This window comes from Oryctolagus cuniculus, chromosome 11, assembly GCF_964237555.1.
Source record: "Oryctolagus cuniculus chromosome 11, mOryCun1.1, whole genome shotgun sequence".
Taxonomy (NCBI): Eukaryota; Metazoa; Chordata; class Mammalia; order Lagomorpha; family Leporidae; genus Oryctolagus; species Oryctolagus cuniculus.
This window is the reverse complement of record NC_091442.1, coordinates 64137069-64162270: the sequence shown is the minus strand read 5'-3', so window position 1 is coordinate 64162270 and position 25202 is coordinate 64137069. Positions and strand designations below refer to the sequence as shown.

The 25202-nt window shown below is 38.9% G+C and overlaps 1 protein-coding gene and 1 long non-coding RNA gene across 2 annotated transcripts in view; one reads left to right on the top strand and one right to left on the bottom strand.

Annotated features, from left to right (window-relative positions):
* The window catches only part of TAFA2 (TAFA chemokine like family member 2), a 526573-nt gene that overhangs the window by 353046 nt on the left and 148325 nt on the right, over positions 1-25202 (top strand). Inside the window, exon 2 of the mRNA XM_008256723.4 lies at positions 7685-7791. Within this exon, the coding sequence (XP_008254945.1) occupies positions 7686-7791 (106 nt within the window). The 5' untranslated portion in view covers position 7685. The remainder of the gene's footprint in view (positions 1-7684; positions 7792-25202) is intronic.
* LOC127491159 (uncharacterized) overlaps positions 19314-25202 on the bottom strand; it is a 54238-nt gene continuing 48349 nt past the window's right edge. Inside the window, exon 3 of the long non-coding RNA XR_007919697.2 lies at positions 19314-20514. This is a non-coding gene — a long non-coding RNA (uncharacterized lncRNA). The remainder of the gene's footprint in view (positions 20515-25202) is intronic.

Here is a 25202-nt window from a genome sequence, read left to right as displayed (position 1 = left end):
AGCCTGTGATACATTGAGATTATGAGGGCACCTCACAGGCCTAAGTGAGTACCCAGCCACCTGTGAGTCCCCTGCCCCCAGCCAGACTCAAATTCAGTGGGAAATACATATTTTTTTCCCTCTGGCAAAATGCCCTGGGTACCTGAGAGCCTCTCCAGCCTCTACTGGAGTCAAGATGGTGCCTTCTTCCCATTGGGTACCAGGTGCCATTGTAGGGGGTTGGGGTGTATCAAACATACTTTTCTTTTGGTGGATTAGGTGGGTACCCTACCCCATGCTAGGACTCCACTCTGGACTGAAAGTCTTTGTGATCTGCAAGGCACTCTATCCAGCAGTGTTACCAGTGGTACAAGCTGCTGCAATCTGTTCTCCCCTCACTCTGCAAAGCTGGTGCTTCCTCTGGCTTTCAGCTGCAGGGATCCTGTGTTGTCTCTGTGTTCCTTGCTGCACATCTGCACCTTCCTTCTGTAGAATTTCCACTGCAGACTTCTCTCCCACTCTCCCTTGGGAATGCACTTCCGCTGCTTTTCTTCGGCTATTTTCCCCTGGTCAAAAGCAGCACGTCTTTTCCCTATTCAACCATCTTGGAATCCCCTAATTAGATTTCAAAGTCTTTGTTTTGAAGCTTCCTAGGAAAATATAACCTAATTTGGCTAATTATAGGACTGGAATATGAAAATGCAACTTTATGAACTTGTCCTGATAATTAATAATATGAGAAATCCAGATACTAGTTCCTGAATTCAGTTCCTTTGTTTCAAATAATGTGCTTAGTAAGTGTTGCTTGAAATACTATAATGTGGAGAAACTGGATATACTCATATAATGTGAAATGAAAGCAAAATAAATAGTCATAATGAAAATCATTAAAATTGACCACTTTGGCTTCTGGATAATGTTAATGCACAACATAATATTATTGGGAGAGTTAAATGATTATCTTCCAAGTTTGTTATTATATGTTCTTGTACATACAAAATATAAACATGTTATTCCCTTGAACTTTATTATCCATCTCTATTTAATATCTATTTAGCTACCTATCGTCTCCATATTGATGTTATTAACTATGAATAATGTTATTTCAGTGAATAACTAGGATCTACAAGTTATAACTATAATTTTTATTAGAAACTACTGGTAATGTTTAGTATTATTATTGTATAAACACATTAGCATAAAACTTTTGGCTCTAGATAGCCTTCTTAGTAGGATTATTTTATCAATTTATTAATAAGAATCAAAATGATTTGAGTTTGGAGGATACAATAATAAATTATAGTTGTAGAATAATTTATGCTTACAGAAACTTTTACCTATTTGTTGACCTCATTTGAAAGTTAATCTTCATAATCAGTCCCTACTCTTTTTTTTTTTTTTTTTTTTAACAGGCAGAGGGGACAGTGAGAGAGAGAGAGAGAAAGGTTTTCCTTTTCCGTTAGTTCACCCCCCAGTGGCTGCTGCAGCCGGTGCGCTGTGGCCGGCACACCTCGCTGATCCGAAGCCAGGAGCCAGGTGCTTCTCCTGGTCTCCCTTGCGGGTGCAGGGCCCAAGTACTTGGGCCATCCTCCACTGCACTCCTGGGCTACAGCAGAGAGCTGGACTGGAAGAGGAGCAACCGGGACAGAATCCGGTGCCCTGACCAGGACTAGAACCTGGTGTGCTGGTGCCGCAGGCAGAAGATTAGCCTAGTGAGCTGTGGTGCCGGCCCTAGTCCCTACTCTTGTGCCTCAGCTCTTCCCTTCCTCTGGCTCTTTGCCATTACCTTCTTTATATCTCCATGGCCACCACTCCTCTTTATTTCCCTCCTCTGCATGTTTCTTGGGGAAGTCATCTGCTCTCTTTGTCCAGATCCTCATATCCCACTCACTTTTCTCCTCTCTTCATCTCCTGTTCTTCCACCACTATGGACACTGTTCTTGCCACTGCTATTCCTAGTTGCTGAATATATGTTAGTTTAAGCTAAAAGAAATAATGAAACTCTCCATTCAAAAGACTCATCTCTTTTATTCTGATTATAAAATTAATACCCTTTTCCTTCACTGAATACATCTTGATATTCTATGATCCAGCTGATTTCTTTCTTTACCAGAACAATTTGCATTTTATTGGGAAGAATAATAAAGCAAACACTTAACTAACTAAATGTCTAAAGAAGTAGGTACTAATTAGAGAAGGCAATGTAAGACATTAAATGGGAGAGAGACTGCAGGGGGCTATCTGTGAACTCTGGAGGGGAGCATGGTCAAGGGATCATGAAAAACAGATAGCATGCAAATACCAGAGGGGACGCTTTTAGGCAAAATGAGATTTATGTGTAAGATCTAGCTTGAACTTGGCTCAGGAGCAGTGGGAAGAAGACAAACATAGCTGAAACACAGGGAATGGGGGGAACAAGGGTATGGAGTGAGGTCAGGAAGAAGAGGAAGTTAGGCTTTGTTTCTAGCCGTAAATTTAGATTTTATTCTCAGTTCAATGTGTAGATAAATTCTGGTATGTTAAGCAAGGGTTGGGGGTAGTGGAGAAATGTAGTCTGACATGCATTTTGTAAGACATCCTGTAGGGGGGCCAGCACTGTTGCACAGTGGATTAACGCCCTGGTCTGAAGCGCCAGCATGCCATACTGGTGGCTGGTTCTAGTCCCAGCTGCTCCATTTCCAGTCCAGCTCTCTGCTATGGCCTGGGAAAGCAGTGGAAGATGGCCCAAGTTGTTGGGCCCCTGCACCCACGTGGGAGACCCAGAGGAAGCTCCTGGCTCCTGGCTTCGGATCAGTGCAGTTGTGGTCAATTGGGGAGTGAACCAGTGGATGGAAGACCTCTCTCTGTCTGCCTTTCTTCCCTCTGCTTCCCTCTGTGTAACTCTGACTTTCAAATAAATAAATAAATCTTAAAAAAAAAATGAAATCCTGTCAAGAGAAAGGGCACCTTATGAATTGGAGCCTTCTACCCTAAGGGGTAAGTTGTGTATTAGATTTGTCTGTTAAAGTCCATGCCATTGTCATTTGTTAATACAGGTTTGTCTGAATATTAGGTCAATGCAGAGAAATGTCCTAGAAAGACTTTGTAAAAAACATTTGCTATATATAACCTAAACTTCCAGAAATTTGTCTTAACCCAAGTTTGAGGAGGGGCAGGTGGTTTGGATTCGATTCTTTTGTCTCCTGTATGCGTCAGCCTTCTCTCTGTTTCTTCCCACTCTCTTCTGGAGACAAGTTAAACTCACATTCTGTTGTTATGGGGAAACAGTGTTTCTCATAGCCTAACAAATTTTTGACTGTGGCTTGTTTACAATTAGATAGAACTGTATCTATGAACTACATTGAATCGGTTTTCTTTATGTTAGTATAACATTTGCATAATAATTGATGGGAATTGTGTTGTAGTAATCATCATGCATTTGCTGTGACCCCCAGAATCTAATGTATTAATATGTTCTTTAAATAAATTTAAAATAAAATGAAACTTGAAGAAAATGAATGTACCTTCCACATCAGTGAAGGGAAATTTCAAACCATCCAGAAGTCTGTGTCTCAGGGAATGTAACTGAAACATGTAACACAGAAGGGGAGAAGGGGAGAAAGTCTGAACAATTTAATTGCCAGTCCTCCACTGTGACAACTTTCCACCTCTACATCCGTCACTGCCAAGGTTACCAGTCTCAATTATCCCATTTCCCTGTGTTCCTGGCAGGCTGCTGCTGTTTGTGGAGCAGGTTTCATCTCCTACGTGCGTTTATTCTTCAGTTTCCAGTTCCTATTTACTCAGTTTTCACTTACATTGGGCTGTTTTAACAGATGGATGTGACAATTCTAAACTGCGGTAGAAAATTTTAAACTCAGACCTGGTGGTTAGCAAATAGAATCAGAAGAGAATGCCCCCTCTTTCTGTGCTCTCCTACAAGCTCAAGAAGTATACCATTCATATTTTTTTCTTTGGTGTTTTTCATTGGTATTGCATCCTTGTCAAAATTCCTTGATTCCTCTGCTACTTTCTCTTCGTTCGATCATGACCGTTATTTAAAAATCAGAAAAAAAAATGTATTCAACGTTGGATTTCTCCCTGCTCTTTTGCTTCTTTTCAGTCTACCCCATCTTGTCCCACCCCCTTTCCTTTATCTTTTTCCTCTTTATCCTCTCTTGATTTCATCCTGGAGAGATGTCACGCTTGCTTCCCCCTCATGTTGACTACTACACTACATATTTAGCTGGCATTCATTCAACAAATACTCCTTTTTTCAGAAATGAAATTGAACCTTGGATCAGACTATACATATTCACAAGTGTAGAACACATAGTCTTTATCTCTAGGAGTATTACATGAGAGTGATGGATGGTGATAAGGCAGTGTGATAATGTAGTGTGGCAAGTGACAGTTGTGCATAAAGAAGGGCACTCAACATGGTCCTGAACAAGTCTCACAGGAAGAATTCTAACCTGTGCCATGACCAGCAGCTAGAAGTTAGCCATTTTTAAGAGTGAGTGGGTATGGGGTGAATGACTGATATATTTCAGGTGAAACATATAGAGGTGAGGTCTAGCTGGATGGATGTGAGGGAATTTAGGAGAGTTAAAATACAGATTATGAATGTGTATGGAAGGAGAGATGGAGAGAAATAGTATAACATAAGATCAGAGACATAAAGAAAGATCAAAGCTTTCTTTCTAAAAAAAAATTATCACAAAATTGTACCTTGCCAGACCTTATGCCCTTTTCTTCCTGAGTGTAGAGGGAACCATCTGAAGGTTTTAACCAAGGATGTCTCATAATCATAGTTACTTACAGGGCTATAGCAAAGAGGCTGCATTACATTCAGGGAACAGTATTTTTTATGCATTTATGAAATACTACAAATATAGTGAGGAGAGCAGTGTGCATAAACTCTGCCCTCAGGCCAGACAAAGACAATATGAATGGCAGGGAGAAATTTTGGTGACTTGCACTGCAGTGCTGCTGTAGGGGTAGATGTTAGGGGGTGCAGTATAGAGAGATTCAGGAGGTAGAATCGATAGAACACAGCAATGGACTGGACAGGGGTGGGCCACAAGGAGAGGGAGAAAATAGCACTGCGAATGTTGACTTGCCTTCTCCTTCCTGTCTTTGCTCTGACGGCCTGGTGACTTTGGGGGTGTTTCTCTTTCTGTGTGTCTAGTTTGCAGTGTGACCAGCTGTCAGTTCTGTCATCCCGATTGGTGGGCGCACAATGGTATGAAAACATTATGTGTTGTTGACCTTGTAGCAGAGGCCATTTGCTATGAGAAAGCTGTTATCCAAAATTATGCTGAGCAGCTCTTCCTGTCAGATGAGTTTTGTTCTTTATTCTGTTATTGGGATGCAGTAGAATAAGGTCTCAGGGACTGGATCCAGAGGGAGAGGCAGGATGGTTGAAAACAAATGGAAAAAAATGAGGAAAACTGTAAAGCAAAACTAATAGACTGCTGAGAAAAAACAAAGGCAATAGAATGGAAGATTTTAAATAAGCGCTTGGTTTACTGAGAGAGAGTTCCAAACTAGATTATTGTTATGGCTCAATATTTCTCTAAGGGGCTTCCTGAGAACGTTAGTATCTATGTTACTCTGTAGAGAGGTTTTTGAAATGGCATATTCAATAATATGCCTCTTGTTTACAAATATGATTAAACTTGTTGAACCTAGAATTTTACAAATACATTTCCCTCCTTTGTTTTTCACTAATACTGGATTAACATTCTGTGGACATGTCTCACAGAACGCATTTACAGAAACACTGGTCTAACTGAGAAATGGCTGAAGTAATGGTTATCCTTTAAAGAGCACTTGTTATCTGCTGTGCCTATTGTTAAACTCTTTACATAGACTCTTTAATTGAGTCTTCAATGACACCATCACATAGATATTATTATTATCCTCATCTTACTGACAATTAAAATAGTCTGAGTTATTAAGTAATTCATTTGAAGTCACATAGCTAGTAAGCAAGAAGCCTCATATTAACCTCAGTCTGCTCTTAAAGGCCAAAGACCCATTCTCTTGTACATTTTCTCTGACACACCACAAGACAAGGTCCATCAAGTCTGTGACGGTTGGTGCTTCAGTTATCTCATGAGTGGGACAAGCCTCCCAGGCATCAAGGACCAGACAAAGCCAAACGACTGAATATTCTCCAGTCTCACTGTCATTGAACCTTTAGTGTGTATTGGTCACTGGGCAGGCCAGGTCACCTACATCATCCTGTGTTGTGGAAGGAGAAACAGAAGCAGGGGATCTGGAAAATCACAGGAGAAGCACAAGCAGGAGAACCAAAAGGAATCAGATGATGTAAAGGTCACAGAATTAGAAGTTGGTAGTGCCTGAACTCAAACCCAGACGGTGTGACTCAGGATTTCATGTTTTTAATCCTGCACCACCTCCTCCTCAACATCTGAATTAATGTGTGCCAGTCTTGCAGCTAAGAAATGTTAACATATATATCTGTATTAAAGTATGTATCGGTTTATTTTTCCACATACTTATCCACATAAAAGACTTCAAAATTATACAGCCATCATTGTTACCATTGAGTCGTATTTTTGGAAATTAAATGTCTTGGAGGTGAAGGCATGAGGAAAAGGCAAACTAAGAGAATTCAAGAGTGAGGGAAGTAGGCTAGAGCCAGAAGTGACCCCAGGAAATTGCATTAGAACCAGGGAAGTCAAGGTTCTAGGTGGTTATGCAAAAGGAGTTCCATATAGGATCTGCATCTGAAAGGCAAAGGGCAACAGACATACATTTTTCTCCCTTATAAGTATATGCGAATGGATTCCAATTTTTCTTACCCCTTAACAACGTGGTGGTTAATGGAAGGATTCTAGAACTGATGGTTCTGAGTTTGAATTTTTACTCCATTATTAAATATGACCTTAGGAAAACTTTCAGGTTTCTTCAGCTAGATATTAGGGTAGACATATGTGCATCCTAAATTTGTTCTGGAGAAAAAATGAGATAATATTGTATAAAATACAGAAGAAAGTGTGAGCTAAACTTTGATTGTAGGTAATTATTGCTTTATTATAAGTTTTTGGTTTCCCCCCCTTTGAGCTCAGCTTGAAATTTCTTTTTAATTTGGTATTTTTCATTCTGCTTTTACATTTTTGCCCCACTTCTGAAGTAGAGCCAAGTGGATTTCGAAAGCAGTTTATCTCTAGAAGTGGAGTTTAGCACTTTGTATGGGTCAAATTAGTTTGCAATAAGGATATAATGTTATCAGATGATCTTTTCAAGTGCATTAGGAATAATGGATTGAAAGTGGCTTCATTCTGTTCAGCAATCCTTATAAGTGATTTTATCTAAACTGTTTACCCTGACCATGTAACTTGGCCTTGAAGGAAGCTTTACAAAAAAAAATGATTTTTTTGATATCCATAAGTTAAGTCTGTTTTCATGGAGTGAAAAATTGTAGTATCTCCTAATGGATTTAGACTATTGCTAAATAGAGGAGGAGTGACTAAAGTAAGATTTTGCCTATCTCTTGCATTATTTCTAGTTTTTTGTTTGGAAAATTTCATTTTTCCCATTCAGAATTCCTATGCAGTGAACAGCATTTTAAATGCATGAATGCAATTTTCAGGAGTTAAATGTGTTAAAGTGTCAAAAAACTCTTTAAATATAGCACAATTATAATGGAAAAGCAATGAGTTCATAAACTTAAGATTGTTTGTTTTATTTGCAGGATGAGTAAGAGATACTTACAGAAAGCAACAAAAGGAAAACTGCTAATTATAATATTTATTGTAACCTTGTGGGGGAAAGTAGTATCCAGTGCAAACCATCATAAAGGTAAGCTCTTCTGTTTTCTGTCTCAGCTGTCTGTGCAAGATGACTTCTGTTAATGGAGACTGTCACATTCTGTCATCACTGGTCTGTTAAATTTTATTAGGTATGAGTCCCCCCTGGCAATTCTCTTTAAGTAAAAAGTGTGGAGAAGTATCCCAAACATAGCTTTGAGAGGGGAACCTGATATTTCTAGGATTACAGCTATTTTAGCAAATAGTGCTCAGTGAGTTCAAAATTATAACTGCCTTTCCTCTCCATTTTAAGGTAGTAATGTTAAAATGTGGGTTGAGATGTAATAACGCTTCAGGTTGCTTTAGCAATGATAAATATGTTAATGTATGTAGAAATGTAAATTTTCCTTCAATATTTTCCTTTGGGGAGCTGTTTGACAAACAAAATATAAAAATGTATTTGTAGGGGGGCAGTGCTGTGGTGTAGTGGGCTGAGTCTCTGCCTCAGAAGCCGGCATCTCCTATGGGCAGGTTTCACACCTGGCTGCTCCACTTCCCATCCAGCTCTCTGCTATGGCCTGGGAAAGCAGTAGAAGATGGCCCAGGTGCTTGGGCCCCTGTACTCGCATGAAGGACCCAGAAGAAGTTTCTGGCTCCTGGCTTCAGTTGGGCTAAGCTCCGGCCGTTGCAGTCATATGGGGAGTGAACCAGTGGATGGAAGGCTTCTCTTTCTCTTTCTTTCTCTTTAACTCTGCCTCTCAACTAAATAAATAAGTCTTAAAAATATATTTGTAAGCTGGTGGTCTTACTCATGAAATGAATGCTAGTGTACTCACCACCCCAATGGGGACTGTGACATTTCTAGTATTCTTGAAACCAACTGTTTCTCTCCCCCTGATCTTATTGCTTTGCCTTGCTCAGGATAATCACTGTTCCCAATGTTGCAGTTATAGCTGCTTTGCTTTTATTTATCATTCCACTCTATGTGTATTTGTATGTCCCCAACAGATATGTTATCTAATTTTGGGTGTTCTTTAATTTACATAAATGGTATTATACTATAAGTATTTTCTGCAGTTTAGTCCAGCAATATGTTTGATAAATTCCTTATAGGTGTTGGCATGTAGCTATAGTATATTCATTTTTAATAATTGCTCCATATTTTATTATATGAGGTCCTCATAAATTTAGTATCTGTCCTCTTACATGTGAACATTTGATATTATATTTATTGTCATTATTAGCAGTGATTCTACAAATGTTCTTTTGCATCTCTTTTGGTGCACATGAGCAGGGTTTTCCTAAGGCAACATTCCTATGAGCAAAATTACTGGATCATAGGGTATGCAGGTTCTCAGTGTTACCAAATCATGAGAACTAGTTTTCAGTGTGATAGCACTAGCAACACTGCTCAAGGTGCTATCTTTATCTTTTTCTGTCCCTGTTCTTTGTAGTTCTGTCTCTTCTTTCAGACTGGATATTGCTTGCTTTAGCCTTATCTCTTCTTGATTGATTTCACCAGAGATTGGTCAATTTTATTAGTTTTCAAAGAGCCAACTTTGCCTCCCTTGACCCTTTTACTTAGATCTTGTTGTATTCATTATTTTCTACTCTTATCTTTTAGCTTAATTTTTATTTATGAAATGAACCTTATATTATACTAAGTATGTGCCAGCCACTTGTGTGTAAGTCAAACTTCCATGGGTTTTTCACCGATGTTGAAGAAAGCCCTAGTCCCTTGAGACTTTCTTTATGGGGAGGATTAAACCAATAGCCATTTGTATAGTTAATTGATGTGATTCAAATGAATAATAAAACTCCTCTTATCCCCCCAAAAGGGCTAAATGGTTAGAGTTTGTGTTCATCTCTACAATAAGCTCTTTTTTAATATTTAATTTTATTTATTTGAGAGACAGAGTTATAGAGAGAGGTAGAGACAGAGAGAGAGGTCTTCCATTTGCTGGTTCACTCCCCAGATGGCTGCAATGGCCGGAGTTGCGCCAATCCGAAGCCAGGAGCGAGGAGCTTCCTCTGGGTCTCCTACGTGGGTTCAGGGACCCAAGGACTTGGGCCATCTTCCACTGCTTTCTCAGACCATAGCAGAGAGCTGGATCAAAAGAGGAGCAGCCAGGACCAGAACCAGCACCCATATGAGATTCTGGCACTTCAGGCCAGGGCTTTAACCCACTGTGCCACAGCGCCGACCCCACTACAGTAAGCTCTTAAGGTGCCACAAAGACTGGTGTGTCCATCTCCCTGTGCATGAATCCCAGGCCTTGGAGACATCTGAAGTATATCTGGTCCTTGGAATCTATATTTGAATTCTAAATGGTTAGAATGGGAACCTAGGATCTTTTCCATATTGTCTCGAAAAAGCAAGTGATTTTTCTGCCTGGAGGGAAAGGGAATTGCTGTCTCTGTCTTAAATGCAAACGGAAAAAAAAAAAATCCATGGTTCTCTGTCACTCACCTAGAGTGTTCAGTGGTTTATGTACGACATTTGGTGTAGTTGTTTCAGGGATGAGGCCTAAGGCATGACATACTAATTCACTTAATTTACTTACTATTTATTGTGAGGTCATTTATAAGAAATCAGATTCAGATTCAGAACAACTTGGTGAGCATTCAAAGACAAAAGAATTAAGATTAATATTGGAAACCCAGTAATAAGAGCATTACAAATATCCATTTAAATCATTTTTGTCTTCATAATAATCTATGAGGGATATATTATTTTAAAATCTTTTTTTTAAAAAAATGATTTATCTATTTATTTGAAAGGCGCAGTTACAGGGAGGGAAGAGCAAAGGCAGAGAGAGAGAGAAGTCTTCCATCCACTGTTTCACTCCCCAAATGGCCACAATGGACAGGGCTAGTCCACACCAAAGCCAGGAGCCAGGAGCTTCATTCCATGTCTTGCATTTGGATGAAGGGACCCAAGCACTGGGCTGTCCTCCATTGCCTTCACAGGTGCATTAGCAGGGAGCAGGATCGAAAATGGAGCATTCGGGACTTGAACTGGCATCCTATGGGATTCTGGTGCTTCAGGCTGTAGCAAAACCTGCTACACCATAATGCCGGCCTCCAAAAACTAATTTTTAATATAGTAAACTATGATGAGGGAGGGCCGGCACCGTGGCTCACTAGGCTAATCCTCCGCCTTGTGGTGCCGGCACACCAGGTTCTAGTCCCGGTTGGGGCGCCGGATTCTGTCCCGATTGCCCCTCTTCCAGGCCAGCTCTCTGCTGTGGCCAGGAGTGCAGTGGAGGATGGCCCAAGTGCTTGGGCCCTGCACCCCATGGGAGACCAGGATAAGCACTTGGCTCCTGCCTTTGGATCAGCGTGGTGTGCTGGCCGCAGCGTGCCAGCCGCAGCAGCCATTGGAGGGTGAACCACGGCAAAGGAAGACCTTTCTCTCTGTCTCTCTCTCTCACTGTCCACTCTGCCTGTCAAAAAAAAAATAAATAAATAAAAATAAAAAAATAAACAAATAAAAAAGTAAACTATGATGAGGGAAAGTTAAGTGATTTGTCCAAGGTTTTTTTGTTAGTAATTGTTGGAGGCAGGATTCAAATCTAGGCAGTCTTATTCCACAGAGCTATTTTATGTATGTATGTGTATATACATACATAAAATATACACATACATACATACACACACACACACCATATATATGTTTGTATATATCTGGTAGTGAATTGCTTTATTTTAATACTATTTGGATTTAGTTGACTTCTTGTCTGGACTGGAATTCTATTTTTTAAAAAAAGCATTTTGCTTTTCTTTGAAATTCAGAGTTGGAGAGGGAGCGGGAAGCTAGGAGCCAGGAGCTTCTTCAAGGTCTCCCACATGGGTGCAGGGGCCCAAGCACTTAGAACATCTGCTGCTGCTTTCCCCAGGCAATTAACAGGATGCTGGATTGGAAGTAGAGCAGCCAGGACATGAACCAGTGCCCATATGGGATGCTGGTGCTACAGGCAGTGGCTTTACACACTATGCCATGAGAGAGAGAGAGAGAGAGAGAGAGAGAGAGAATGAATTCTACACCTGTAGGTTCACTCCCCAAATGACAACTGCCAGGGCTGGGACAGGCCAAAGACAGGAACCAGAAACTCCATCCTGGTCTCCCACATGGATGATAGGTTCCTAAGCACTTGGGCTATCATACATGGCCTTTCTTGGATGCATTATCAGGAAGCTGGATCAGAAGCAGAGCAGCAGGACTCAAACTGGTACTGTGATATAGGATGCTAGTGTTCCAAGCAGTAGTTTAACCCACTGCACCACAACACAGGCCCCTGGCAACCTCTCTTGAAGTATAGTTTCTTCTCTACTATTTCACTTAGATTAGCATTCAAGTTAGGTGTAAGTTGTGTGTAAGCTTTCTTATTATGTTATCTATGTTTTCCAGCCTTTATTTTATATTTTCTACCTCCAACTTTTTCTGTTCTATATTCTAGGATATTTATTCAGATCTACTTTCTTCCACACAATTCACTGTTTCCATGTGTCTAATCAACTCTCTAGTCCACATATTGAATTTTTATTCCATTCATTCTATGCTATTAGACATTCTTATTTTCCCTAGCTTATCTGTGCACTTTTGATGCCTTTTCCTTCTCACTTATGTTTTCAGTCCCCTCCTCTCTGTATGTATATTTTCCCCTATCTGATACCTATATTTTTTTGCTAATGATTATTTTTTAAAATTTTGTGAGCTACTATTCATGGGAATTGTATTGGTGAGAATTTTTAAGTCCTATGATTAGCCTGCATTCTTCCAGAGACAATTTGGACAGGCCGTGTGTCTTATGTAGAATTCCTCAGAAGCAGAGCCAAGTGACTTGTGGAGAGAGTGGTTTCAGAAGAATCCAAGTGAGTGATGCCACATAGAGCAGGTGATAAAAAAAAAAAAACAAACAACTAAGCACAAGTAGAACTTCATCTGGACAGCAGCCTAGTCTAAGTCCTTTGAGGATGCTCGGAAACCTAAGCTGCTCCACAGAGAAGGCCCCTCCTTGAGGCAAGGTGTGTGACTTTGCTACCCCGTGTCCATTGTTCATTGGCTGTTGGTCTGTTCTCCAGGACAGGAAATAATCTGCTAAGGGAGATTAGCAGAGGGCAAATCTCCACAGGGTGGTTGTGAGTTCTAACAGCCTACCATTCACACCAAGTGGAGGAAGGGTGCATAGCTGATAAAAGGATCATGATGGTGTGCCAACAGATTCACTCCACTGCATCCACTCTGTTTAGCCCTCACATCCACCTGCTTCTCACTTAAAGTTGTCCCATGCAGTCAGCCAAAGCTTTTCCAAGATTCTGGTTGGTCACAATTTCCAAGAAAAATTTACTTGAGGGGGAATAGTAATATCTCCACAAATGCAGTGGTACCAAGGTAATTTTTGTTAGTTTTAAAAATTTAAAATTTGAGAGGTAGTGAAAGAGAGAGAAAAGGAGGGGTAAAAGGAAGAAGAAAGAATGAAATATCTACCCGTTGGTTCGCTTCACAAATGCCATAACAACCAAGGTTTGGTCCAGGCTGAAGGCAGAAGATAACTTAATCTAGGTCTCCCACGTGTGTGACAGGGTCCCAGTGATTTGAGCTATCGCAACTGCTTCCAAGGGTCTGCAATAGCAGGAAACTGGAGTAAGGAGTGGAGCCAGGAATCAAATCTAGGTGCTCTAATGTGGGACATGGGCATCTTAACAGGTGTCTTAACTACTACTGTAAGCTAAGCTGATGTTCTTTATCTGCAACTTACTCCTGTCCTACACCTCCCATGCCATTCTAGATTCAACTTTCCCTCAGGCAGCACATCTGCTTGTCTGCCAAGCTTCCCTGGGAATTATCCTGAATCTTTTGAGTCCTGGGTTACTATGTTCTTAATGTTGCAATGGTTGTACACACACTCACTGATAACTGTAGTAGGACATGCCCTGCAGAGATCACTCTAGTAGCTAACATACTCTGCTCTACCTCCAGTGTACAGCAGCTGTTGTCTTCCTCACAAGCCTGAGGGTCATTTACCCCATTGATATTTAATTTTTTTTCCACTGGCATGAGGATCCAGAATGAGCAGACAGCAGAATTTTATGTTTAGTAAAACTCTTACCATTTTCCATGGGACAGGCATCTGCTTCTTAGAGACATGTAGTCCTATACCCTTGTGGTCTAGTCTTCTTACAGGAATATTTTAGATTAGATATTTATAACAAAAAAACTGGTTATGCCGTAATTTTCCAGTACTTATAATATAGCCTGAGAATATAGCTGTACATGAAAGAGACAAAAATCTGTCTTCAAAGGGGTTTGATCCTAGAAGTGCAACAATATACAATAAAAATCAAAAATTAAAAAAATGATATGTTTCTTGGTACAAGTGCTGTGGAAACCATAGAAAGGAAGGAAGAGACATAGTAAGTGTTCAGAATGGGTTAATTCCTTTGAAATGAGTCTTTTGGGTCAGACCTCAAGTTCCCAGCCCTGGAATATCTGGGGGAAGGATTTCCTAGGCAGAGCAGCACTAGGTATGAATGCTCTCAAGCATGCCTGGAGAGAATTAAATGGCTCAGAGCATGCAGTGCAGGGAGCTGAGCGTCTAAGGAATAGACTAGTAAGTAGGACGTTACAGAATGGGTCAACAGAGAAGATGAAAAAAACTGAATAAATAAATAAACTCCCAAAATACCATTCTAATAATATCCTGCCTCAAGAGCCATCAAATGGAAAATTCATTTTCTGGACATGATGTTGTATGAATACTATTGAAATCCAGAGCATCTGAATTTGAAAAACCAGATACCTAAAAATCAGAAATTCTTATCTTCTTCTTAATAAAATCTTCTGTGCTTTGGGTACTAATGGTCCCTCACACCTAGACAAATAAGTTTACAGCTCAAACTGCCACTGCAAGTTCCTGCCTTGAATTCTTACGATGATATTGACCTGGGCATTTCAGAGAGGATTAACTCAGAGCCTCTGACAGCCAGTCAGAACTACAGGCCGTTTCTCCCCCTTGGAAGCAATTCCATTAGGGGCTGCTTCAGATAGTGGGGATTGGAGAAGAAATATTTTAGTTTAGGACTCCAAGTCCTCAACAGAAAAAATATAGTCATTAATCTTAGAAGTCTAGCATGTTTTCTTGTCTTTTCTCTTCCTACCTACCACTTCCAAAGTAAATCTGAAGAGAATGAGGCATCATGGGGTATTTGGATTGGAAGAGGATCTGTATTTTGTGTGAGATACATACAGGCAAGAATTATATCCATACAAGAAACCCCTCCGCCAAAGTAGTTTGATTACTTAAGGTTGAATTTGTTATCCTTGGTGTTACAAAGGTGATTATTAATCTGAGTTAGAAATATTGATCAAATGGGATATTTTCCAAAATAAACAAATTTTAAAGTAAAGTTTCGTTTCAAAGCCTGAGTGAGCCAACAGCCAATTAAAACATTTTTTTGGTAGTTCTTCATTTGTTTGTTGGTTCATTTGATTATTCATTCATCTGACCAAGTATATAGGAGATAAGATATATATATATACACACACACACACACACATATATATGTGTATATACACACACACACACACACACACACACACATATATATATATATATATATATAATGCCTGTTAAGTGTTGCAGTGTTGCACTTTAGGTCAAGTTCTGGAGATAGAGAAATGAGGAATGCAGATATGGCCCATGCCCTAGAAGAGCTTATTCTATTTTGCAGGAGGAAAATACTGACCACATAGTCACAACAATGAGTATTTAGTTACAAAGAGTCTTGAAGTGCTGCAAAGATAGAAATTTCAGGATGACAAGAATATATGAATAGTAAAATAGATGAAGGGAGTTCAAAGAAATCTTCTGTAAGGAAGAGCTGAGATCTGATTGAGGAGTGGGAGTAAAGTAGACAGGGAGTGGGTTGGGGCACGCAGCAGCAGCTTGTGAGAGAGCATTGAGACATCAGAGAATTCTCCAGAGCTGAAAGTCACTGATGGAAATCAGAGAGCAAAGAAGATGGTGGTGTTAATTAGGCTGGAGAGGTGGCTGGGACAGATTTTGGGGGGACATATCTAGAGCTGATTTCTTATTAAAATTGTTTGATCCAATTTAGCTAGGATGTTTCCCAGTTTTCTTGTAATGGTTTGCAACTGACTGTGATGTATACCAAAGTTTAAGAACACTTTCTATAATAATAATAGTATAATAAATTTATAGTGTTTAAAAATCTTTTTTGATCAAAACAAAAGAAATGTAATATAAACTGACTTTATTCTGGACTTTCAGTAAGGCATTTTGTTATGTATTTTATTGAATTTTCAGTACATGCTTATCTGAGACACTTTGGAATGAAAGAAAATACCAAGAGTAGAAATGAAGATATCCATAATTTTTTCACACAGAAATTATTAAATGACATTGGGGCATATTTTCATAATTTATGAGTTTATCATATATATTTAAGAGCATGATATTTGCTATGTATTTATTTATCCATACATTTATTGACACAGACTAATTGTGAGAGATTACAGAGATTAATTATGAGAGATTACTTAACATTACTTGGCATTGAGTTAGTGATTCTGCTTTAAACAATGCAGATAGAGTTGCTATTTCCATGGGGTTATGTTTCCGTGACTCTTTATATTCTATCTCATGCTTACACAAGTAGTGCATAAAACACACATGTATATTCTAAAGAATGAAAATAAAGCAAACAACTGTTAGAGTATTTTTAAATTAATTTACCTGAAAGTCAGAATTACAGAGAGAGAGATCTTCCATCCACGAGTTCATTCCCCAGATGGCCACAACAGCCAGTTGCTGGACCAGGCTAAAGTCAGGATCCAGGAGCTTCTTCCAGGTCTCTCATATGGGTGGCAGGGAACCAAACATTTGGGCCATCTTCCACTGCTTTTCCCAGGCCATTGGCAGAGATCTAGGTCAGAAGTGGAGTATCTAGGACACAAACTGGCACCTAAATGGGTGCCAGCATCACTGTTAATGGCTTAACCTGCTATTCCACAACACTGGCTTCTAACTGTTCAATTATTAACCAGGACAAGAAATAGAATATTAGCAGCCCCTCGAAGCCCCTTATGCCTCTCCCTGATTACTGTTTCTCACCTCCTCACAACCATAGACCTACTACTTTCCTGACTCCGTACATCTAAACAATAGAACATTGTTTTGTCCAGTTATTAATTTTGTAAAACAAGAATCATACTAATGGCAACTTAAAGTGCAGATGGCTTATTACTCTTAACATTTTCTCTTCAAGTTCATTCATGTTTTCATATAGTAATTCATTGTATGAATATACTGAGAAGGGTTTTCTCTTGTAAAATTGATGGACACTTGGGTTTTTAAGGTTGTTGGTTGCTTTGAAAACACTGTCCTGGACATGATTGTATATGCATTTTGGTTAACACACGCAAATTTCCCCCAGGATATATTTCTAGGACTGTTACTCATGGTTGATATGATAAGAACGTATTTAACTTTACCTTTTTGTCTCATGTAGCAGTCTACTCAGAAGTAAATGATGAGTATCTAATGTATCTAAAAACAGTTAAAGAGTGAGCATTTGTAGCAGCGGTAAAGAGGCCACTTGGGGCATCCACATTGCATGTCAGAGTGCTTGGGTTCCAGTACTGGCTTCCCTTCCCATTCTGGCTTCCTACTCATTTGCATCTCGGGAGGCAGCAGGTGATGGCTCAAGTAGTTGTGTTCCTGCCTCCCATGTGAGAGACCAAGATTGAGTTCTCGAGTTCTGGAGTCCTGGCTTTGGCCAGACACATTCCCAGCTGTTGTAGGCATTTGGGGACATGAATCTGCAGATGGAAAATTTGTCTATCTCTCTGCCTTTCAAATAAAAAAAATTAAGCAAAAACTATCCATAAACATAAATTTATTTTTAAAGTTTTTACTTATATATTTGAGAAGCAGAGAAACAGAGAGATCTGTCTCTGGATCACTCCTCAGAATGCCCACAATGGCCAGGACTGGCCCAGGCTGACATAAAGGATTTGAGAACTTAATCCGGGTCTCTAATATGAATGTGCCAGGGACCAAATTGCTTGAGTCAACACCATTGTCTCACAGAGTCTGTGTCAGCAGGGAGCTGGAATAAGGATCCAGAGGTGTGTATGGAACCCAGGCTGTCTGATACAGGATGCAGACACCTGAACTGGCATCTTCATCACTAGACCAAACACTTGTCCCCATAAACACACAGTTTAATTGGGTTATGAAAAAGCATTTTAGAAGTGCACCCAAAATTCTCCACAAAAATTGTCATTGTTTAATTTCTCTGAGACCTTTTATTTGTTAATATTAACATGAAAACCACATGCATTAATTTTGTTCACATTTAATATTAATTTCTTTTAATAGTTAATACAAATGAAAACATTTGAGGTCAAAAAGAATAAACTGGGAAAGTGTGTGTCATGCAACACTTAATAGGAAAATGGAACTCATACTAGGAGAGTTTACAATACAGAACTGCGGGAGACAATGTGTTTATAGGGCTGGACATGGAAATAGGGAATAGTGATACTATTCTCAGACACCTGTAACTTTGGAAAACTAAGCAAAGCAGTGTTACACAGAGTCCACAATTGTGTGCAGCTGCTGGGGTTGCATGAGTTGGAAACCAGAACAGTTCTCTCCTGAGACTCCAAGAGCCTGGAAGGCTGAATATTGGCAGTGCTTCCAGATTCTCCTAATGCTGCTGATGCCCACGCTCACCCATTCTGTCCTACCTTAGTATTTCTGATGTGAAAAACAGGAAAGAACATCGGCGTCTACTTCCTTCATCAGTCTTCTTTTCTTATAAGCACCTTCCTCCAAGAAACAGACTTGAAGACAGAATTCAACATGTGAGAAGTTTTCTTAGGGAAACACCTTGGAAATACAAAGGGAGAGAGTGCAAGAGTAGTGGGAGGTGAGCCTTCAGACCTTACACAGGCTCTGACCCGTGTGAAAGAGGAGAAGGGAGGGATGGAGATCCAGTGGGAGGAGCCTCACATTTCAGCATAGCTTTGGGAAAGCCTTGCCTAGGCCAACTCAGAATTCCTAAGTGAAGGTTGTCATTACAGGGAATCCCTTAATGTGAAGGAAAAAAAAAGTTCCATAATGGGCAATTTGTCTTTCTGTCATTGGCTGATAATAGTCTAGAGGGTGTGGCTTGGTGAGAACCTAATGGATCCAACAGAAGGACAACTGGAGGCCTTCAGTCAACTTTATTCTTCACAGGGAGATCTTCTGAGAAATCTAAGCACACATTTGTGGCTGCCACATGCCATGGCAAAATCCAACCTGAAATCAACTGGCAAGGGGTATGGGAAACCTACTGACTAGCTTGCTTTAGTGCAGAAGGGATACAGGAGGATAAATGAGAAGAATATGCTAAATGCCTAACACAAGAATATTTATCCTTATGTTCTAATTACTGTTTACTCTCTTACCAGTAGATATATAAAACTTTCCATCCCCCCACTCTAAAATATTGGCTACTAATTTTTTAAAAATATCTTTGTTGTTAACCTGGAAGATATTTTTATATGCCTATATATATATGTATATATATATATATATAACCTCTTATTTATACTTGCATTTGCACTTTGAGTAGTACTTACTGAATAAAGTTAATTTTAAACTGGTTTTATTTACAAGCATTTAGATTATCCATAAATTCATTTGCCAGTTCAATGTGTTTATTATGGATTTGTTGGAGGACCTTTTATAATCCTGAAAGTCTGGTTACATTGATTGTAGACTTTCAGCTTATATGTTTCTCAAATTTAATGTTGTTTAATGAAGTAATGTTTACATATTTCAGATATAACATATCAGACACTGTTGTAGAAAGTTGAAAATATATAAATATAAAAATAAGAACTGATTTTTATACATTTTAGAGAGCAAGGCAGATATCTATCTACGTACATAGATGTTATAGCAAGTTATATATATATAAATGTATGTGTGTGTATATATTTATTTTTTGAGACAGAGAGAGAGAGAGAGAGAAAGAGGTGGGGAGGGGGAGAGAGAGTGGAAGAGAGGGAGAGAGTGTGTGAGAAAGAGAGAGAAAGCGCTTCCATTCTCTGATTCATTCCCTTCATTTTTGGAGGTACCCTTTCACATTTGCCTTCTTATATATTAAATTCACCCTTTCATCACTGATTAGATGTTTCTGTGGTTTAATTCTATCTAGCATTTGTTCCTTAAAATGGGATTTCTTTTTGGATAGTTCTGAAGCATCCAACAGAACACACAATTCATAAATTTTTTAAAAATATGTTTTTTATTTTTTCTGCTTGTAACCATAATAAAAATACCTAAATGATAATATCTTAATATTTTTGAATGAAATACTAACATGTATATCAAAGAAAGAGCACATTCCAAAGTGTGTTCCACAGAATGCTACCCCTCACCTCCATCTTACTTATTTGGTTCTGGGTCCAAATGTAGCATCGAGTTTCCTGGGAGTTGAAGACTCCTCTGGGGAAGTTGGTGGCTCAGCCCATGTGGGAAACCATGGCTAGCCGCAGTCGGGACACATGCCAAAGTGGGAGTCTTGCTCAGGTACCAGGTGTTCAACAGGAATGTGGTGAGAGAGCAGACTGTTCAGTCTTTTGTGTTTCTAAGGTCATTGTGACATACATGCCTCTGAAGAGTAGCTGAGCACAACTGATATACACTTTTCTGTGGCTTCAGGGAGTGTTCTTAGCTGAGTCCACACTGCACATCTTAGGAAGAAATTATAGGAGAAAAAGGAAAAATTTCAAAATAAGACATGAAAATGCCTGGTGATTGACAAGAAGAACTGAGTACAGACAAGAATCTGATCCAGGTTCATATAAGTGTCTGTATCTGGTTAAAAAGATAGTACAAGGGAGCAGGTGTTTGGATTAGAGGCCTGCAGCCTACATCTCAGTACCTAGGTTTGCTTCTTGGTTCCTGGTTCCAGCTTCCTGCTTATACAGACCTTGAGAGGTGGCAACAATGGCTCAACTAATTGATTTCTTGCCACTTATGTGACCATTGGCGGATATTTGAGGAGTGAATTAGCAGATGAGCATTATCTGTCTCTTTGAATCTCTAAAATAAATTAAAAAAAAGTTTTTAATAGAATAAAACTACATACAAGGAAAGCAGGTATTTAGTGAGAACAGTCCTCTAAGTGTCTTCTACTTGAGCCACAGTGCTCTGGTTTGGGATTTTGTCTTCCATGTCTGGTGCATGTACTGCATGTTCCATTCTCACCTCCTTGGGGGATGACGTTGCCCCCACTGAAATGCATGACCTGGATTTAGCCAGATTTTGTTACTCTGATACCCATTTCCTAGTCCAATATTTTTCTTTCCTTACCATTAATCATCATTTATAAAAGTCCCGGTAGCTTACAGAGAAGATCTTAAGGATTTGGAGGAACTAGCGCATTCTACTGATTAATAATGAACTTTAAGGAATTCATATGGCAAAATATTTTTAAAAAAGATGTTATATGTCTTTATTACTTTTGTTTTTCACAACTGCTATGTAAAATCAAAGGTGATAGTCTCCTAAAGTACTTACATTTTTGTTCAATCACACCAGGCTTCTAGTCTTGGTCCTGTGCATGCCTTTCTCATTAAGTCACCAAACTCAGCTGTTGCATATTTTTTATAATAACCCGAGGCCATGAAAAAATGTTTTTTAATATCTTACATTGTTTCTATTTTTTATGCTGAGTTCATTTTCTGTATTACTAATGTATTGAGTGTCTGTGTAATAGGAAGTCATCTACTTAATGATTTAAGTCAAGTCATGGTATTTGAATGTTATGAAAATTAATAAGCAGGACACAAGCCTGTATATTAAATTACCAAACAAAATGAGCACTTAGCTGGCCACTCATGATGAACATGTCTACTTCCCCGAATAAATTGATTATAAGTTCACAATGAGAATGGAAGACTGAATTTGTAGGATAAACAGATTGAAAGACTAATTTGAAATAGTGCTTAAGATATCTAATTGATTGTTATAAAGAGAAGAAAATTTGGAGTTAGGAGGATTTAGAGTTTAGTCTGAATGTCCTTGTGTAAAACATATTTCCTCTAAACATTTTAGTTTTATTATCTGCAAAAAATAGAAATAATAGGTGTTCATTTTCTTACACTGGAATGGTATGGAGATAAAAAAAATGATAATGTTACAAGACAAAATTAGGCCCAGGGTGCACGCTACTCAAAAAGTAATACTTGACAAACGAGAGTTGATTCAAGGGGTAAGTTTACTCAAGAAGGTAGCTTTGGGGTTGGCGTTGTGGTGCAGTGGATTAAACTGCCCCTTGCAACCTCAGCATCCAGTATCTGAGTGCTGGTTCCAGTCCCTGTTGCTCTGCTTCTGATCTGGTTCACCGCTAATGCACCTGAGCAAGCAGCAGAGGATGGCCCAAGTGCCTTGGCCCTGCCAACTGTGTAGGAGATCCATTTGGAATGCCTGGCTCCTGGCTTCATCCTGGCCCAGAATTGGCTATTTGGGGAGTGAACCAGTGGTTGGAAGCCTTCTCTCTGTCTCTCTCCCTCTGCCTTTCAAATAAATAAAATAAATCTTAACAAAAGAACCTAGCCTTCTTGGGGGGAAGGCAGATTTCTTTAGTCCCAAATTTGCTCTTCCCAAATTGCAGACTAGCAGGAGGGCTTTAAAAAAGGAATCAGAAGGGGACAAAGCATAGAGCTGGAGGCATGTTGGTGTTTGGCCAGGCAATAAGGGACCCAATAAGGTTGGGTTCCAGCATAGGAGTCACAGTGGTTAATTTCAGCCTACTGTCATAAATCCAGTCTCTGGTCATGCCTGACCCGGAAGGGCCAGATTGATTTGGAGCTTCAGCACCTTTCCAAAGGCTTGTTTGTGAAATTTTCAAGCAGACATTAGTTGTTGAATTGAACAGACATTCTAATTAGTCATAAGATTTTGCTCATCAGAACGTCAATCAAAAGGAAGATGTACTCAGTACAGTTACCATAATGCTTATGAAAGTAACATAAAATGTGTTACAGGTTTTGCTATATATATATATATATATTTAATTTTCACTAAATACTTTTATAAATATTGACAATTTTGAAAAGCTTTTCTTGGGAAATAAAATTAAAGCATGATTCATATTAGGCTCATTTTCTTGCTCTTTTGAAACATAATACATATCAGAATCAGCCCCTTAATTCTTTGCCTGTACATGAAATTCATCTGCTTTTGCAATTGTGCATCTGTGAGAGTATTTCAAAGAAACTGAGTGTCACCTGTTATTAGCACACAATCAATTTTACATGTATTTTTAAGTTATATATAACTAGCTCAGTAGAAGGATAATATTGAGAAAATGAACCAATTGAAGAAATTGAAACAAATTGCATTGGTGTTATAAAAGGAAATGAACATCAGCTATAAATGAAAATGACTGTGCTGATAGAGAAGTGAGGGAGAAGACATGGCATACCATTTCATTAAGTTATTGTTTTATTGTGTTATTTGAATAGTACTTATAGTCCACGTGTTACTCTCTAATTCTGCAAAGGTCTTATCTCAAAACAAATATTGCTTAAGGAATAAAATCACTCTTACTGTTGTTTGTTTCCTAACAAAGATATGCTACTTAACATAGTTTTTTGTTAACATGTCATATTAGTTTATTTGTAACAATTAATGTACTACATCCAGCTTTCTCTGTGTTTTTTTTTTAAACTTTTATTTAATAAATATAGATTTTCAAAATACAGCTTTTGGATTACAGTGGCTTTTTCCCCCCCATAACCTCCCTTCCACCCGCAACCTTCCCATCTCCTGCTCCCTCTCCCATCCCATTCACATCAAGATTCATTTTCAATTATCTTTATATACAGAAGATCAACTTAGTATATACTAAGTAAAGATTTCAACAGTTTGCACCCACACAGAAACACAAAGGGCAAAGTACTGTTTGAATACTAGTTATAGCATTAATTCACATTGAACAACACATTAAGGACAGAGAACCTACAAGGGGAGTAAGTGCACAGTGACTCCTGTTGTTGACTTAACAATTGACACTCTTGTTTATGGTGTCCAGTAATCACCCTAGGCTCTTGTCATAAGCTGCCAAGGCTATGGAAGCCTTTTGAGTTTGCCGACTTTGATCTTATTTAGACGAGGTCATAGTCAAAGTGGAAGTTCTCTCCTCCCTTCAGCTTTCTGTGTTTTTAAACATTGTTATGAAACATTGTGGCATACATTTCTCTAGGATACTTGCCCTGCAGACTTTTGTGTCAAAAATGGGTGAAGAAGTTGTTTCAAATATACTTTTGAAATTTATATTAGAAGAACTTTTGTAAAAGATTGTATTTTCATTGAAAACATCAATTCTGTTCAATCATGTTGATATGTCAGTAATCCTAATGTAATTATTTATACATTTTATATTTACTGGATTTCTCAAAGTGATTTATACTTAACAAATATGTAAGATAGTTTTCAGAGCTATCAAATTCTCATTGAGTTCTTTCCTTCCAATTCTTTTGTTTCCAAGCCACTTATTTAACTATCATTCATTCTACAAATATGTGATGGGCACCTACTATATGCCAGATACTAAATTGAGCACTAAGCTACCATTGAACTAAGTAGTATATTGTGGTCTGAAGACCTTCTCCAGCCTAATTTGAAATTGCACGGGCAGGCATTTGGTCCAGTGCTTAAGATGCCAGTTGGGATACCTGTGTTTCATTAACTAAGTGCCTGGGTTCAATGCCTGGCTCCGATTCTGGCTCCCGACTCCAGCTTCTTGCTGGACAGACCTGAGGGACAATAGCGATGACTCCAGTGGTTGGGTTCCTGCTGCCTGGACTGAGTTCCTGGCTCCTGAATTCAGTCTGGTCCCATCCCAGCCATTGTGGACATTTGGTGGCATAAGCCACAGAGCAGAACTCACTGTCTGTCTTCTCTCACTGTTGCTCTGCATCTGCCTCTCAAATAAATTAAAAAATAGAAACTACACCAAGAAGTATTAAAAGCTGAACATTCCATTTGAAGCCAGCTAAAATAAAATGTAATTAAAAGTGAACCCATAAAATGCCTGCAGTTCATACACATATGCTATATAGAGGAACTAAAGAGCAAAGAAAAGAGCTATGGAGTCTTTATTATACTTTTTTTTCAGATGCTCGCTCCCTTCCTGGCATTAGAGTCACATCCTAGTGAATATTTTTCATCCACGGATCATCACATTCATAAGGCAAAATTTTTATTCCAAAGCATGCATAATCTCAAACCAAAAATGTTTCCAAGTACAGCAAGTGTATCTTTATTTTATTTGTGCTAATTTCAAGTGCTTTAAAAAAACACCAATATATCTTTATTTTTCCCATTTGAGATGGCTGACCATTTAACTCTGGGCCATGCGAAAAAATAAAAT